Consider the following 19,021-nt stretch of genomic DNA (forward strand, 5'->3'; position numbering starts at 1 on the left):
TACGACAGTGACTTGTTTATTAAGTGATATAATTGGTCACATGGAGATGATCATTACGATGAGGTGGTGTAACAGAGAGGAGCTACATTAACGCAACAGTTGTCTTTCCTCACGCAACCTGTGAACCATGACTAACTACAGTCAGAACGATTTCTCCATTATCGCTCCTTCACTCATTGTTTACTGTTTATTCGGAGATGGTGTCATTCTTCTGCTTGTTGACTGAATGTGTTGCCTCTTTCTAGGTCAGGTCTTCTCAAATTGAATCAAAAAGCATTTGTAATCAAACAAGACAGAACTGTCAAACAGTGTTCGTCAGCAGATTAGTGCTTTTTGGTCTTTGGAGCATTGAAATCGGGACAGATTCCACATCCAAGTCTCAATCACATTAGTGCACATACTTATTTCATGAAGTGCAGCTAAATCAGTAGTTTACGATGTCAACGCAAGCATCCTCAGCGAATGGCCAGGATTTTTAGTTAAGGACACTGAGGGGAAGAGGAGTGAGTTGTCTAATGCCTGTTTTACTTTAGGGACACACACACACAGACACACACAGAGCACTGTGACTCACCATGGTCTTGTCGATGTGGTCCTGCAGCGAGTCGATCAGCAGATCCCCCACAGGCTGCCAGGTAGCTTTGGCCTCCTCCGCCTGAGTCAGCCGCAGGTCGAGCTGGTCCATGGAGCTCTGCAGCTCCTGGAGTCGCTCCAGCGCCCGCTCCACCTGACTGTGCCAGCCGCCCACGTGTCCTTTGAGACGCTCCCACCGCTCCCTCACCTCGCCCGTCTGCTTGCGGATGGCCCGAGCTAACACCCGGGCCTTCTCCTCTGGGGTGAGGTCTGGAGGAAGACATCAGAGCAAACAGGCAGGTTAACAGAGATGTAGGTTTACTTGTTAACAAACACAGTTTTCTGACCCCTTATTGGTCTATGTACTTGTTCCAGTGTCCTCATCAAATCCAGGCAAATCCCTTCAGCCGACCGGCTTATTTTATTTCATAACCCCAACTACTATATGCACCTTTTTACAGGCGAGCTGCAAATGAGAGACGGGAGAAGCAAAGTTTCCTGAAAATTCAATTCTCTCCTTTACTCACTCAATTAGAAAGTCATTTATATTTCAGGAGCATGCGGACAAAGGGGAGCCAGAGGAGTCGGCAGATGAGAAAACTGCTCTCCAACCAGCCATTTCAACTACAAAGAAACAGGAGCAGCGTTTCCTCATATCTGCAGGGTCATGAATGAATTAACATCTTCACCTGTTGCACCTCTGCAATGTCTCTTTCCCCCTATTATCTCCATCCCTGCCCAGTTCATACAACAACACACACATAGGTCTGTAATTAACACAAGGTAGCCCCACATGCATACACACACACACACACACACACACAATAAAGAATGTGGGTTACAAATAAAACTAAATCTAAAATTGACTTTAGTAGCATTAAAAAAGAAAATACAGAGAGAGCGAATGTGGGACAATTAAAATGGTTAAGACTTTAAACACAGTGTCAATCTAAGAAATCCCGTCTCCTCTGATTACACGACGAACGCACCCTCTGATCTCAAATCAGCTTTTTATCTATTTATACAGCGAGACGACGCTTTGATATCCGCACGAAAGATCACACACAACAAGCCGATCGGCCCGCGCTCTGAAGTCTCACCACACCTCTACACAGCCCCTTGGCTTGCTTTAATTATTTACACAGTAGGGGTTCGGTTTAAAGGGAAATGCGCTGACTTAACCGAGACTTCTGCTGCCGCGTACGACAGATATACCGAGAGGAAACGAGTCGATGCATATTTGATTCTTGGATTCCCCGTTATGTGTTGGCTTTGCCGCCAACTCAGATATTAGTGGAAAGCCGAGGATCTTTGATGCACGGCTTCGCCCTCTTTTTCTATTCTCATTTCCTGGCAGCTTTCAACTGTGTCTCATCCAATAAAAGGTGAAAAAATGTACCTCAAACACTTTCATCACAGCTTAGTCTTCTTGTAGATGTGACACCTAGTGACAGAAACCCCCCCACACTACAAAACTGGAAAGAGGTCATCTCTCTTGTGTGGTCCTGTTCAATATGTGGAACGCTATTTTTAACCACATGCCAATTTATTTCAGTGTCCGGATGTAGAGTGTGAAATTTATACTCAATAGAGTGGCCTAAAAAAAAGAATCACACCATAGAACTCAAATGAAGTGTTTGGGGGGCGTAAAGAACCTCAGAATATAACTATTCACTACATTTTATAGACGCAAAAATGTGAAATGTGCCGGTCAACATCTGTCCATGATGATATCACTGAACCAGGAAGAGAAAGAGAGGAGGAAAAGAAGAGCGAGAGCCTTTGTCTGAGGTTTGACTTGATACCTGAAGACTTACTGCAAGATCAAACCACCTGATGCTTAATGTAACCTCAGACTTTAATAGAAGTTGTCCTGATAAGGAAGCTGTAATAACTGCTGTAAACCACAGGATTTTAAATTCGATTACGGTGACGTTGCAGATTTGAGGCTGATCTTAACCGATCATCAGGCCAAATGATCCTGTATCGCTCGCAGATTTCGATATCACTGACTAAATCAAACCCTTATTGATTTCGACATAGGGATACATGTGTAGCGTGAGAGGATCAGGGATTGGGAGAATGTGTTAAACCTGCAATAACCAACGGCCCGGAAAGCGTCACCAACCGGATGAATGCTGCTTACAGCCAAAGTAAGATTTTTGTTTAACCCAAACAAGTGCAATCCTCTGACGACAGTATATGTTTGTCTTTTAAGTTTCTGTGATTCCCCAAGTGTCTGGAATCACAACTCAGAGTGTGTGCTCCTGCCTTTCGACTGGATCCTCTGGTATGTGCTTTACCACTCTAGTGTCCTGCATTTATAACATTTTAAAATCCTCTAGTGTGCAGCAAGCATAACTGCTACTATGAGAGAGCAAACCTACCCGTCTTGGGCTGCGGGATCTTGCGTGGCTCTCCAGGACCCTCGATCGGCTGGTCAGCTAGAAACATCCTGGCCTGGTCCAACGTACTGTTCACCAGTTGCTCACGCTCCTTCAGCTCTGCCCGTATCCCCTGCAGGTATGAAGCACAGGACAGTGGAATACATAAAAATATTGATTTTAAAGGAGACATATTAGGCCTTTTAAGTTTATCTTTCTTCTAATGTGTTGTACAGGATTTGAAAGGGTCTGCAAAGTTGGAGTCATGTCAAAGAGGAGCTGCAGCAGTGGACAGTTTGAGGAGAGATATGTGTTTTCTAAACATTAGAGCATGAATACCGTTTCAACCAATAACCCAAATTGAAACTATGAATCAGAATATGTCTTTAATAAGTGATCTTTCTCATGATATCTCAATGAGAATGCATTTGTAGGCTTTATCTTTTGTAGGTATTTGAGAAAGGGGTTAAGAATATGTGCACGTTTGATTCTTCTCTCCTGATCTCGTCTTGTTTCCATATTGCTGCCCCCCCCCCCCCCCCCCCCCATCGACGAGTTCTGCTTCGATCAGCTGCGACCGTCAAAATATCACAAAAGTCTCCCCTGATTAACTCAGGCTCTGTGAATGTACACAAGAATAATCTACACAAGAACAACTTAGGATGTTGACACGCAGCTTATGGAGGAGATAAACAACACTCTCAACGGCTAATTAGGTGATTACCGCATAACAAAACACTTCTCCCTGCCCAGTCTTCCCTTATTAAAAGGAAAAGCAAGAGGTGAAGCAGAAATAAGGAGAGAAACGAGAGATAGAGCGAGAGAGAGACAGAGCAGGTATCTGATGAGCGTTGGTGGAAGTGGGAGCTCTCACAACAGAGCAGCGATTCAAGGCGAGAGTTGGGGGGGGGGGGGTCAAGCTGGGTTACTTCCTCGGGGTCGATGTGAAATTAGCTGAGCGACCCGCCGAATGGAAGTGAGTGGCTGGGAGCTATAACCCTGCAGAAATGATCATTACAGGGCGTGCGAGCAATACCACATATCCAGTTCCTGTTATTAGACAACGAACCACACACACAGACATAGACACACACTTCAAGCCCTACAGTACAGAAAAACTGATGAAAAAGTTCACAAAGTAATTTGATGGACACTCTTTTGTTGATGACTCAGCGTTGCCACAGCTCACAGCCAGTCATAAAACTAGAAAGAGGGAGCGGGCGTGTCATGTAAGAAGATAATTATTCTTGTTTTAATATAAGTCTGAACCCCATGGGGGGGGGGACTTCGCTGCCCATCCGAGTGTGTGATTTCTTTGTGAGGAGGCAGCGCTCTGTAGTTTCGGGCCCTGTTGATGAGATGGGACGACTCACTTAGCGGACTCATTGAACAGACCTGGGGGGGGTTGAAACTGAAGCACCAAAATTCTACAACAAAATGACAACATGCTGAGTTCAGTGGGATCGAATGTACAGTGTAAATTGAAGGGCTGACAAGAGATGGGGAAAACGCGGGGGAGGGAAGGATGGGGCGAGTCAACCTTGAGACGTACAAGCCATTTTCTTCCCTAGCTTCGAAAGAAAATACTAAAACTAATTTCTGGGAGTAGCTTCCTCTACAAGTAAAGTTGAGACCACTGTGATGAAAAGTCCCACACACCCTAGTGCCAAAAACTGAGCATCCGGCTGAACACAAATTAGATCAACCCCCCACCCACGCTAATAAATGGTTTGCTCCGTTCCAATGATTTCCCCCTCGCTCACATGGTGGAAAGATAATCTGCAGGTAGCTCCGAGAGGGGACCTTGAGAGATAGAAACTAAATGAGACGTGATTGAGGAAGAGGAGAAGAGGTGTGTGTGTGTGTGGGGAGCGGGGATAAGAGGAGGAGGAGGGTGGGGAAATAAAGCTGTGAGGGCAAGTAGCAGTCAAAATTCAGCTCCTCCTTGGTTTTAGTTCTGCACAAGGGATTGAATGAGCATGAAGAGGTTGAGTTCAGCCTGTAAAATATTCTGATATCAGGTCTGTAACGTCACATTTAAATTCTTTCCTCCTAATCACAGACAGAGGAGGGAGCTCCATCATCCTGGTGGAAACGTCCCCGGTCGGATGAACCAGAGACGTTTAGAGCTGAATATGAAGGGAACTATGTTTACAACATCAAACCAGCGAGCTGTCTACTCCACGATATGCTTTTATCCACTATGTCTTGATTTTAGAAAAAAAATAAACTATATCTCTAAATGTTTTGTTATTCAAATTCACAATGTGTCAAACAAGCTAAACACGTTTATATTTAATTATGCAGTTACACAGCTTGATTATAAGCTGTCAGACAACTGGAGTGAATAAAGTATCACAACACATGGTAGAGCATGGAGGTTGCCATAGAGATGACAACATTGTGGTCGACTCCCATCAAGCCCTAAGTGCTCAGAGACAAAGGAAAATATATGATATAATATTACGGATATACAATGAAGATAGAGGGATGTGACTAACAACTCAGGAACAGCTGCACAACAAACTATATGCTCACTTATTTGTGCACATTCCCTTAAGCCCCTGTTGTAACTTCCCACCTCAGTATGTATGGATATATGTGTAGGTTGTGGTTGATGTGGGGATATGAAAGTGCATTTACTTTTGTATTTGTCAGATTTTATTTACATCTTTGTATCCTTTTTTTTTTTTAAACCTCTATCCATTTTGATCTTTATATATTTATTGACGACAGCACGTGGAAACATAGGGAAGTAATTTCCCTGCATTGATTTATTATGGATTATTTATTTATATTGTGGTGAGATTATTTTGTCGAATTCTGTTCCCAAGGTCACGACTGACCCCTGAAGCTCCCTCTTATTATCGTAAAAATAAAACACCTCAGCCTTGGTCAGCTTTAGGTAAGTGTACCACTTGCCTTTCACAATAAATGTTGAAACTTATGACTGCAGTTCCCCCCCCCCCCCCAAACACCTCCCTTCAATATTAACTGCCTCCAAAGGGACAAACAAAATCCTCAGCAGGTTGTAACAATGGCGAATGCAGAGTAGCAGCCGCTCCTCCTGTCATCCCGCCACCGGGTATCCTCGCAGTTCAGACAGTTAACAACACCAAAGACCTTTTTCCAAACATGCAAACAAGACCCTTTTTTCTTTTTACATTTTGGAACCTCAACACACTCACAGTATCAAAGTGCCACACAAGGAGACACAGTGTTCAGACGCAGCGTGTGAGGTAAATATCAAACCCATGTACAAAGTCCAGGTAAAGAATCAAGCTTGGTCGTTGTTTCTGAACAGGCGAATCCCAGCTGGCTCGTGGTGAGTCATACCACATGGTTTCTATGTGAAACAATGGCTCATTCTTTTTTAACAGTTCTCAGTTGTGGAACGCCAGAATTAGTCGAGGCTTCTGTGGCGAGTGAAGATCAGGAGAAGAGAAGCCTGTTGGCAGAACCACAACACTTGCAGCATCCATCTTGTAGCTATGAGTGACCTTGGCTGTGTGTGTGTGTGTGTGTATTTATTTTGGATTGTTTGTGTCCAGGTCTGAGTTTCTGTTTGTGTGTGTGTGTGTGGCCAAAACAGCACAGCAAACTCTTATCACCGTGTACCCTGCGCTGATGAGATAACATCGCAACACAACCACTTTCGGAGCTCTGCCAAACATCCCTCTTCCTGCTCTCGACCCCCTGGTGCAGTGGCCTCCTCGCAATTTGACCACAACCCCTTGTCTTCTTCAAGGATGAAAAAAGGCCCAGCTCCTTTTTTATCAGGCAGATAAAATAAACTCAAAATGGCATCGTGTACCCTTCCCTCAGATCTGGATATATTGGATGCCGCCTCCTAAATATGCTTGAAAATAACAAAAATGCTGCAAATGATAACAAATGTAATAGAAATTCCTTGGATCAGCCCCTTAATCCGGATCCACATCAAATTTGTATGGTTTTTTCCTTGGCCCACGTCCCATCCTTCTTCCAAGTTCTCTGGAAATCCGTTTTTGTGTGTAATCTTGCTTACAATCAAACAAACTAATCAATCAACAAACAGACGGGTGAAAACTCCTCGGTGGAGTTAATAATATGAGTATTTTTTGTATTAAAGCCTGAAGAAAATGATCCAGATTAGATTTTTGTTCTTGCTCACAGTTACACACTTGATGAAGGAGTCTCAGTGTGACCTCGATTGCTCCTTTGCCCGTAGCATCCGCTTCTTGTTAAAGCTCGTGATAGGTGGTGCTTGTTTAAAATCATACTTTCTGACACGCTCTACTGATCCACTGCCTCCAGGCTCGGCCATTTTAAAACAAGTAAAGACGCCCACTGGCTGTATTATTCCCACAGAAGTGTCAGAAATTAAAAGGCCACTGTTTTGCCGTTAATAAAACAGGAAAGCGGAGTTAAATAATAATGTATACATGAGTTTCTTCAGCAAAAAATTCTGACTTGACACGTTGTTTCTATGATTTTTCTTTAAAATATGTATTGGATATTATGTTTATTTTACAGTGTTGTGCTGCTGCAATTATTTACAAGAATTTTAGAGAAGCTTGTTCTGATGCTTCTGGCAGGAATGAAAAATAAAAATGAATCATATGGTCCTTCTATCCCAATTGAAGCATGAAATCATCTATTATTATTGAACATGATACCATGGAAACCAGAGCGATGATGCAGTTGTGATTGACAGTAAACACTGCACTGACATATTATTTCTTTATAATTTGACATGGTGAATTTACAGCATATTCACCAGCAAACATGGAGAAACATTAGCATTCATGTAGAGAGGCAAGTCCACTGTGACGCTCCTTTTTTAGTCCTAATGAATTCCTGAGGGAAATATCTGGCTCTTTAGCTATGAATGTTCCAATATGGTCACCAATGCTGGTTAATTGGTGTTATGAGTGTGGATAAAACATTTTAAATATAATTTGGATTCAGTCACGTTGTCTGGGGCGTTATCTTCTTGCTTTTTTTCAGGCTGCACATGCCTGTAATCGGGAGGAAACCTTGGACTCGTGTCTGGTTCATACACAAAAAAACAGGGCCTTTTAAAGTTTGGATAATTTTCTCTCTGGTTGGGTTGGGCTCAGAAACCTGCGCCGCGAGCTGCACTCTAATTGGTGTTTTGAGAGATGTTTTGTTGAAACATTGAATGCATGCAACTATAATGAAACTGATAATAACACCGCTGTGGGCCATAAAACAATCAAAAATAATGACCTTGTAGACGTCCAGGATTTGCAGTCAGGTTTATCTACTCATCAGAGATCCATTTTCAATATGAAAAGATTAATTATAGGAACTTTACTGCTGCAATATTGCTCAGGTGAAGGCACGTTCCCCCGGTGGTGGATAATGGTGTATGTTCTTTACGAGGTATATACTTGACAGAATGATAAAATAATGTATTTAGTGTCACGGAAGCAGAGGAAAAAAAAAAAGAGGTTACGCACAGCAAGGCAATCCCAGTATTCAAGAAAGAGATATGATAGATTCCAGCGTCGCACTTTAATTTAACTCTCGTCTGGGATCTGTCCCTTCAGGTGCAAATGGCGCTAATCAATCATGCAGGTAAAGTGATATAAGACGTTTTCTAAAGTGGATTATTAGACCCCCTCCTCAATTCAGAGGGGGTATTCGTATACCACCTAAGACTACTAAGAAAAACAAGGTCAACTCAATTTGATCCAGCTTTTGTTCTTCATACTTATTCCCACTTGGATGAGTTTCAGAACAGACCTGATTGGACAGTCCTAACACTGTAGACTAAAGGCCAACTGTTGCTGAAAGATAACAGTCATTAAAAATACCCACAGGCAGTTGGTCCCGTGTTCCCACTCGCTTTATCTCAAAGCTGTGTTAATTTAATACAGCAGATTGATGAGTTTAATCGGACGGATGCCGACGGAGGCATTTTATTGGATAAGTGAACGTGCGATTAATAAACGCTATTACTGCCAATTAAGCCGAGGAAATCAGACGCAGATCAATACGCGGAAGAGGGAGCGGGAAGTTGGTCAAGTGAGATGGGCCAATAGGGCTCCGTTCAGAAAGGACAGAAACAAATTCAACAGTTGATGCATCTTATTTGTCCTTTTCTAAATCTGCTGACCTCATTTCCTCCACATTAAAACTTATTCTCTCCTCATTGAATTGGACCCATTTCCTGCCATTTTCCATCCCTTTTGTTCCGGGGTTGTTTAAACCACTGTTCCCTCATAATACGTTTGCCTGTGATTCTTCAGTAACAGAAAATATCTGTTTCTCTCTGTTGGACAAAGTGGCTTATGCTTCCTTTTATCTCTCAAAGTCCCGGATAAAAAAAGAGGAGGAAAAAAAGACAAGGTTTATCTGTGCTATCGCTTCCCTACCTCCTAGATCCAAACCAAACCATAGCAGTACATATTCCTTTCATCTCTCTGACAGAGCAGCTGCTGCGTGTGAGTGTGTGTCGGCAAATGAATGAAGTGTGCGTCGACGTTTGCATGAGCTATGCAGGAAACTCTGTGTTGTGTGTGTGGACGTAATAGAGCATGACATGTTCAAAGCCCCGGCTCTTTGTGCAGCTCAGCCTCCTCATAACTCTCAGGGTCCTCCAGACCTCCAGGCCAATCGATTAAGAACACAGAGGAGAAGGAAGTGGAGAAAAAAATATAAAACACAATCCAAAATGAAGAGCGAGGCTTCCTCCCATTCCGTTCCCCTGTTCCATTATTTCTTATTTGAGCTTTCTAAAAGCTGGAGGCCTGTGGATGACATGGTGGGAGGGGAGAACGAGAAGGAAGGGGGTAAAAAAAAAAAGGGTCGAGGGGGAGATGGGGCGAACGACATTGGGCTGGACACCACAGAGAAGAGATGAGAAAGAGAAGCTGAGGGAGGCTGATGAGGAGAGGAAGGTGAAAATGGAGGTGCGGGAAGATTGTATTCTGCTGCATCTAATGTGCCCACTCAGCAACAATTCCCTATCTAGGAGAGCCTGTCTGATTGGGGGGGGGGACGGACCTGCCTCTGCATCAGGGGACAAGTCAGAGACAAACATCTCAGACCACAAATTGTTTGAGTACTGTTTTTCCGAAACCCTGCTGACTAACAAATAAACAAAAGAAAAAACATTTCACCCAAAAATAGAACTTGGCGGGGGTAATAACTTTTTAGCGATGATCTTGGGGGAAATTCTTCTTCTTCTGTTTTATTGTCAATCTGTTTTCCTTTTGACTGATGATTCTTCATTGAATCATCACAGAGCTACACTTAGCAGGCATTAAGGCAGCCAAGAAATTGATCATCTGCCACTGGAAACGACCCAACACTGTCTCCACCGCAGATCAGTTATCCATCTCTCTCAATGGGTTAGGATGGGGTTTAAATGTGAAATATTTTACAGACTTTTTGTAGAACTATATATTTTTTCATTGGTCTTCCCTTGTCAGTATTTCTTGTTTGTCATTTCGTCTTCTCTTTCCATGTTACATTACAGAGATGTGTTCACTTCCGTCTCATAATTGAGCACACATCTCATTTCAGCGTTTCCTGAACGGGTCGTGCCTGTGTCTGATTGCTCGATTAGTCTTCATTGGCATCACCTCTCCCAAACGTAATGGGGAAATGTTATGTAATATATGATTACATAATCACATTACGAAACAAATTGTCCCACTCTAATAAAGTCGATGCACATGCACACACAGATGTGCTTTAGTCATAGGAGTGTGTGTGTGTGAAGTTTGCCCCTGAGGGTGTCTACTGATCTGTCTAAGTGTGTCTGTGATCCTGCGCCCACGCCTGATTGCACCTGTGTCTCCTCTCACAGCATTTTGGGGAACAAAATAATAGAGTGGTGAACGGGGGTGCCGAAAAACGCATTGCAATGTCACGAGCGACATCAACAGTAGCGGCGGCCGGCGAACCGGGAGTAGCCGCGGGGCGAGTCATCTATCTGAAAGCAATTACGCACAATAACCAGTGGCCAGAATAAATAATACAGCGGGGAAGACGGATGAAGAATGGCAGCGGTGACAAAGATATGAATGGGTTGGCCCAATGATGCTATCGATCGCTTGTTAGAATAAATGATACAGTGTGGTATGAGGCAGATAAATAACAATAATTCTGAGAATGAAATAGGTGGAACAACATTATCGATTGCGAGGTAGTGATTTTGATTTTGCTCCTTGGCTCCCTACTGAAAAAAAAAAGATTGTGTATGAGTACTACTGAGCTATTGTAACAACTCTGGGGATTATTAACCACGGACACATAAAAACACAAAAGCTGTGATCAGGCCCGACTGTTTAACTGATGCACTGGAGCCACAGCGCTGATGAGCCTGATGCTTGATAATGTCACAGTGTCTCCTCGTGGCTTCAACTGTTCAGAATTTGTGTAGGAACTGAATAGAGTAATGGAGGGTTATTAAACGTGAGAGTCTGCAACAGCGTTATAAAATATTGTGAATCAGCCGTCTGGGTTATTAAATTCAGTCTGGGACGTTATAGATTGGGCTGTTTTGTCTGCTGTAAGGTTCTTTGTCCTCGAAGCATATATCTGTATATCAGCGTAAGCCAGTGCTGCTGTGATTATAAAAAGACTGGGAGCAGACTGATGCTTAATTATGCAGATAGCAATCACCAGAGTGATAAGTGTGTATTTGACAATATATACACACACTCAGGCACAGGTATAAATAAATCAGTGATGGCTTAGTTTGTTGTTCCTGCTTTTGTAAATGCCAGTGTCAGGACTTTTGGTCGAAGCATTGCAAAGTTAAAGCGATATGGTCAAAGTTATAAAGATTTTCACATCAGTCGATATCGACAATTAAAAAGATAAACATCGTATAATTTCTTTTTTTAGGGTTTAAGGTTGCTCTTGGGAGAAGGTTGTGGTTTTAATTTATGTGCAGAGAATGAAAAAACACTTGACAACAGGAAGCTACATATTACAAATCATTGTGTTAAACTTCTTTACTGTAATCGCACAATGCATAAGCAATATCAATGTATACTGGACTTTCGTTATATAGCAAAAGCGGAAAAAGCATATTGTGATAATAACAGATATTGTTTTATGGCCCAGCGCTACTTTGACTTCTGCACACCTCATTTGGGTGTTCCTGTTTATTTGGGCAGGTTAGAGCCCTTCTCAGGTTGAACAAACCACATGGAGTCAATAAGTGAACGATAACAACTCCACCAAAACATTATGATTGTAGAAAAGTAAATAAAAAATGTAAAACCTTGTAAGGGCCTTAAATTCACTTATAGTAGATACAATGGTACTTAATGTTGCAGGGTGAGAATGTGGCCAAAAATGTGTAGGAAACTAAAAAACACATTTTGGATGCTGGATGAGAACAATGAGTGAAGAGGTGTGATGAATCGTTTACAGCGTGGCAGGAACACCGCCTGGGGCCATGGTACATACCGTGCAGTGGCTCTGCTGCTGCAGTAAGATGGGCACGTCTCCTCCGATGGGCATCTGCTGGGCCAGCTCCTCGTCCTTCATGCAGATCCACCTCCACAGCTCCTCCAGGAGGCCCAGCAGACGAGACCAGCGCTCGGCACTCGCCTCAAGGTGCGCTCTGACAATCAACAGCATCGAGGGGAAATATAATTATACCTATCGCTGCAAAACCACGTGTTCTATTCAAGAGTAACATGCAAGTTTACTTTTCGTTATATTCAGATTTACATTAATATAAAAGTAACCTGGGCAACTATGCAATGCTAATACTTTTGATACAGAAGTAGGGCCACTTCAATTCTTCAGACAGCTCATGGAAATCAACAAAAAACTTTTTATCACCACCAAACCCTGATAAAGAGCCTCACAGTTGACCACTCCAGAGCTGCTGCTGCCTTTCAGGAGTTAATGTTATTCGTAAAAGCGAACACAGTTGGCCGCTAATTGTGTGGGTGGTTCCATGCATGCAATATGTGTTGATAAGCGCTTTTGTTTTCCTGCTCTCCTCGGGCATAATGTATCTGAACACTGTGAACACAGAGACCTCCTATTGCCACTCGCCGAGTTAGCCTTAATTACACATGTAGTGCAATTAAGGCATAATGGGCTGTATACAATCAAGATCCAGAGCAGTGCACCACCCACACAAACAAACACACACAGACACGCACACAAACACACACACACACACACACACACACTGATCTCTCACTGTCAATTTTTTCTCTCACTTGTCTTCCTGTGGAACAAGTCCAACCTATTCTGCCTGCACTGTCTGACCTTGACTAACACCCATTTATTACTTTCCACTCAAGCCGTACAAGTTCCAGCACAGAATCTTTTTTTTTTAGATTTTTCGATTTCCCCCTAGTCTCTCTTCACTCTCTCTAACCTATCACCTTGTCCCTGTGGCTCCGCCGCTCTCTTAGCCTCACCTCCTCCACTTTGTCTTTGAACATCTCCATCTGGCCCTTGTCAACTTCACTTCCACCTTCATTTCCGTCACCCTCCACGTTGCCAGCCATCACCAATCACATTTATTGATGCCAAGGTTGTGGCTGACGCAGCGCTGTCTGTGTCCTCAGAAGTTTATGTGAACTGTCAGGTCCTGTTTGTTTGTTTTTTTATCTCCCTGTGCCAACTTAGATTCATGGGAAATCGGACACATGTGGTTCTTCCATGAATCCAACACATGAAAATCATGTTCCATCAATGTGTTCTTTTCGTGAGCGAAGAATACTGCACGGTCCAGTAAATATAAGGAAGTATTAAGAGTTAGGCACAGTGTATTTGTGATGTGACAGAGACTCGTGAGTAATACTCGAAATGTCCGTTTAAAAAATATTTCTGGTTTCCTGGAGGACAAGTACTTGATGTCATAATGGAATTCAGAGTTTCAGTCCTTCAGAGCTTTTCTCTTCTGAGAATCGTACTTTCTCTCTTAAACTAACTTTGTTTTTGTAAAATGAGAAACTGAAGCATGAGACCTACTTGAACCATTTCCACAATCAAGATGTGGATTTTTTTCTAAGAGCAGCAACAGAGCAGCGAAGCACCCTGACCCAAAACACTCGAGAGAGGAAAAATAAATCCATTTCTATTTCTAAGTTTTGGTTTTTACTGACCTAATGTTGGCGGATTTGGCCTTCAGGTCGCTCCAGCGTTGATTCATGTCATCCAGCCTGTGTTGGAGGAACACGGCTTCCTCCGAGCTGCCCAGAGCCTTGACCATCTTTGACTTGTTCCCGTCCACGCTCTTGTAGATGTCATTGTGGGCATCGATCTCAGCCTGAATGTCCTGCAAACACACAGAGGGACTGTCAGAGTCGACCGGCTCTTCGGGGTAAGGTTTCTGTGCACACGGACTGGACGGCAAAAGAGTAAGTCTGCATCACAAACACCCAAAATTGGATGTCACAGTCTTCTACGCTGTCACAAGCGATTATCCATGAACCGAAAATAACATTGGACTAGTCTTGGGGGAGTTCACGGTATACTGCTCGCAATATATCCAGAGGGCAGAGAAGTTTCATGAAACATCCTCAAGGTACTTTTTGACTTTTTTTGACAAGAAAAGATTTAAACTTCTACATTCTCACTGAGTTGGAAAGGCCCGACCCCGACCTGAAGCAGGTCCCAGAGCAAGTTCAACATCCGTACTAGAGCTCGTAGATTGTGCCAAGGCTACTCCAAAGCAAGCTTAGCTAATTAAATGCTGGGATACAGTACGAAATTCTAATGTAATGCGGAGCTCCTCTAAAATAATGTGTATGTGGCTCCAGGAGACCATCACATGCAATAATGTGACAGAGCACAATTTTTCCGTGTGTGTGAGTCCTGAACACGGCGGCTCTATTACACAACCATATCTCGAAGGGTGTGTGTGAGAGTTTGTGTGTGTGTGAGGGTTGAACCACAAGGGGGGCTGACGCAAGTAGAGGATCCTGTCAAATTTGTTATTTTTAGATGTGTGAAACTGCTCCATTTTCTCCTCCGTCTCTCCCTCCCTCTCCAACTCTTTACTGGGACAACCCTCAGTTAAAGCCATTTCAACTGCACATGAAGAGACGACCATACGGCCGGGTGTAACAACACCTGCAGCAGATGTGCAAATGGGATAGAATAGTGTAGATATGTGTAATGTCACCTATAGGTCGCAACAGTGGTGAACAGTAATAAAAAAATATATATATAGAACTGGAAGTTGTGTTAGATGACTGATGGCTAGTGCCTGTAGTTGCGTATCCTTCTCAGATTGGAAATTATGCAATTAACTGAGTTTCATTTTACAATTACTGCCTTATCTAGGGAAACACTAATAATGTCTCTGCATGGTTACATTTTTGCAGCCACATTATAGAAATTAATTATCAATAATAAAAAATATATTTTATAACTTTCAATTAAACCTTCTGTGTTAAAAATGTTAATTGAATACAATATTGAATACATCATGTTCCAGTGGGAGAAAATAAAGTGTACAGCAATGGGAACTGGCGCACACACAAACACATGGTCGACAAAGATAAAGTGGGGGCAAGATGCACATGACAACACATACCATGTGCATGTTGAGCAGAACAAGTGACTAAACATAAGCTACTCTGGAAAACTTGTTTCAAAAAAGCAAACAAAAACAAAGTCCAGCGACAGTAGAAGGGGACGACACACAAAACAACTGTCAAATGCCACAGTCATCTGAAGCAGTGTATGTAATATACGCAATGCCAATAGGTATTTACAAAAAGGCTGAGGCAAATCCCTTTGCTCTGATCTTCAGGGGAATCGTCAGCTGTCTTTTTGACACAAATCAAATTCCTCTGACAGACGAGAGATAGAGAGTGAGAGACAGACAGAAGGAAGAGAAAAGGAAAGAAAGACGGAAAGGTAAACAGAAAGTAAATTACAGGAAGGTAAAAAACAGAAAGTCATTCGGGCCACTGAGCCTGTTGGCTGCGTTTCAAGTCATTACCCGAGTGCTTCCTTTTTGTTTTTGTTTCAGCACTTGCACTTCCCCTGGATGTAACACTGACTGCACTCACGACAGAGGAGCCACAGACTGAGCCGTCATATAGAGGCACACACTGTATATTCATTTACAAGAGCCCCCTTTAAATCTAATATCACCCACTGAAAGACCACTTGAAGTCAGAGGTTTATATATGTCAACTTGTATCCGGAGCTACTTCTGTGTGATCCCTTTCACTCTCTCACACACTAACAGACACACACACACACACACAGACTAAACATACACATTTGAATGGCACAGGTCAACATGTCAGCTACAAAATGCCACTATTCCATGTTTTAGTTATGATATTGTAGAAAATCGAATCATAAGAGGCGTTAAACAATCTCACATTTGTTTTTTAACTACGTTTAATTACCTCTGCCAATGAGGTTACATTTTCACTCCTCTCCACGTGTTTGATGGTTTGTGTGCAAGCAAGACTACACACAACAACTGAAATCCTATGAAACTTATTAATAAGATATTTTCTGGGTTAGAGGAAGAACCCATACAATTTTGGTGTGGATCAGGGCATTTTTTTATTCGCTTTCTTTAACATTGCGAGATAAATAATCCAGGGTTCTTGAGTTAACAAACAGGAACTGGTATCATCAGTGTGCGAAATTTGGTGCAGCTTGATTGAATTCAAGGGGACTGTTGGGCCTCGGCGGAGGCATGCGCTCTGCTGAGTGCCATTCTGGTTTCTATCTGCAAACACAAAGTCAGAAAAAAAACAAGCAAGGGAGCCTTAAGCTGATCTGTGAAGATGCTGAGGTCTGTGACACATATTTATGAGCACTCATAACACAGTCGGCTACTAAGTCATGTGAAACCCGGGCTCTCTGATCTGCTAAAACACAATCACTATACAGATGTGCACGTGTGGGTTAGTAGGTAAAAATTAATCACATGCACATTGTAAAAAGTGTTGGAGTTTGTTGGATCTAGGCCTGGAAATTAAAGTTACAACAATTACTTTATAGCTTTATGGAGTACAAAACATTAAATATATGTTAAATACACACAAACCTAATGGTTTGTTTTTTATCCTTTAACCCAAAGTAGGTGTTTTATATTGAAAAACAACAATGGCCTTGAAGGGCTAATCCATATTTCTAAAAAACACAATTACAGGAAAGTTCGACTGTGAAAAATCAGGCTTAATTCAACTCTGGTTTTCATCCTATACTAATTCTCTCTCTCTCTGCATGGTAGCACTCCCTGATAAGTGGCATAGCAGGACAGAACAGATTATTCCATTTTAATGAGTCCAATAATGACTCCGACCTCATAAAGCTGACTACGTTAGATCACGACTTCAAACACGACGGAGACCAGGGTGAATCTTGGCTGTATTTGCATTAATGGTACACAGCAACTCATAAGTCACCGACAGGTCAAGGCCAAGCTGTGATAGAAAGTTAGTGCTTAACTCCGAAGATATGTACCTGTTCAAACTTTCCGAAAAAATCCCGCAAGCTGAAGTTCAATCCAATCATATTGGAGCGTGTGCTCTGACTCCTCCCACTGTCTACATCTTCACTTGTGTCACACAGGTAAAAGGTTGGTGAGGAGACGGGACGGATGGGTAAGTCCTCCAGTGGTTATGGTCAAAACCTGCGTGGTCAGGGTCAAGATCAATGGCAAATCCAAAGTTTGAAGAATTTGGAATCCAACTACGGTGAAACCCAGCTTTGGAGAAATGTTCAATCACAAGACAGCCAAATCCAGGTCGCAGTCCCGAAACAGGCGATCTACACATTTCACACACCCCTTGGCAGCACCTGTGCATGCATGCCGGTGTGAGTGCTCGCCCAATCCCACCGCATGCTCGTAGCATCCTCTTTGGACAGGCAGCCAGCCGAGTGAGGGGTTAGAGTTACCCTGCAGTCATGCTCCAGAGCTGGGACTAGGATTAACAGGATGACCGGTGCCACTGGAGGTCTGACAAAGTGGCAGCCAGAGGCTGGAAACCTAGTTCCTTTGGCCCGGAGAGGGTCACTGAAGCTGGGAGGGAAATCCAGCAAATCTTGGGCGGAGGTCTGCAAATTGAAGATAATGGTTTGTGTCTTGAGGGACCGGCAGGCTGATGCAAAACGCCAAGATGAGGAGGACAGGTCTGGTTCTCTCCTTCAGCTTTGCTACGCTTCCCTTCCTCTACTTCCCCTCTGGGCATGAAGGAAGCTGTTTACACATCGTCCGGCAGCCCAACCCCAGGCAGGGCTGGGGCGTTTGTTTTCAATTGCTCAGATAAAAAGTACCTTGTCCCCGGCCCTCAGTCACACAGCCCTACACACTTCACAGGGGAGAGACGGTGCAAACAAAGAGGCACATGGTTTGCCCTCTCATTTCCCTGAGTGAAGGTAACACGGGCTCGAGGAGACAAAGTTACCTCAGTGTCTGCCTTCCTACCCGGCTCCCAGGTCTCCAACTCCGGTCTGCTCTCGCTCTATCACACCCCCCTAATCACTGCCATGACTGGGCCACTTAAGTCAAAGAATGCCTCCTTCTCTTTCTGGAACCACGTGTCGGCAGGGAGCTGCCTCAAGGTTCGTCGTCTCAATCCTGGGCAGCCGGTCCGACTCTCCAACTTCTCTTCAGTTGGAGCGCTGATCTCTTCTCCTCTTGAGACTGAGTAAATGTTGATCTATTTGTCATCCCATCCTTTCTTCTCTCCTGGCACGAGACATCTTCTTAAAAAGTTACATTTCTTCTTCACTTTTTGATTCCCTCTGGGGTCACACAAACACTCTCCCCAGACCTCTCTCTCCTTCCAATGTTAGTCTTGTTCTCTCCGGCCACTCGCCCCACTCTTTCACACAGCTGTTTATTATTATAATCAGTATCCTCCCTTTCCCCTCCTCTCTCTGCATCTCTCTCTCTCTACCTCCCTCTCTCTCTCCCTCCAACTAACTCAACACACTACACACCCACTTCCTGAGGCCTGTGCGAGCAGACAGCATGGTAGAGCGAGTTTCAGAGAAAAGTTTTGATCGAAAAAGGGTCAGTATTTCTATTACTATTCAGAAAGGCCTGAACGGAGCTAGGCTGCAAAATGGAAGTGATAAACGAAAGA

At 43.3% G+C, this 19,021-nt stretch overlaps 1 protein-coding gene across 5 annotated transcripts in view; it reads right to left on the reverse strand.

The window, feature by feature from the left end:
• The window catches only part of utrn (utrophin), a 169,993-nt gene that overhangs the window by 56,809 nt on the left and 94,163 nt on the right, over positions 1-19,021 (reverse strand). For 4 of the 5 annotated variants that reach the window (XM_053445855.1, XM_053445856.1, XM_053445854.1 and 1 more), the window contains 4 exons: positions 14,057-14,229; positions 12,393-12,549; positions 2,961-3,090; positions 575-843 (listed from right to left, as the gene is read on the reverse strand). In XM_053445855.1, coding sequence (XP_053301830.1) covers positions 575-843; positions 2,961-3,090; positions 12,393-12,549; positions 14,057-14,229 — 729 coding nt within the window. Of the gene's footprint in view, positions 1-574; positions 844-2,960; positions 3,091-12,392; positions 12,550-14,056; positions 14,230-17,393; positions 18,819-19,021 lie in introns of those variants that run through there. The other variant, XM_053445859.1, reaches the window with a different exon arrangement.

The sequence above is a fragment of the Pleuronectes platessa genome, chromosome 17 (genome assembly GCF_947347685.1).
Source record: "Pleuronectes platessa chromosome 17, fPlePla1.1, whole genome shotgun sequence".
NCBI classification, from domain to species: Eukaryota; Metazoa; Chordata; class Actinopteri; order Pleuronectiformes; family Pleuronectidae; genus Pleuronectes; species Pleuronectes platessa.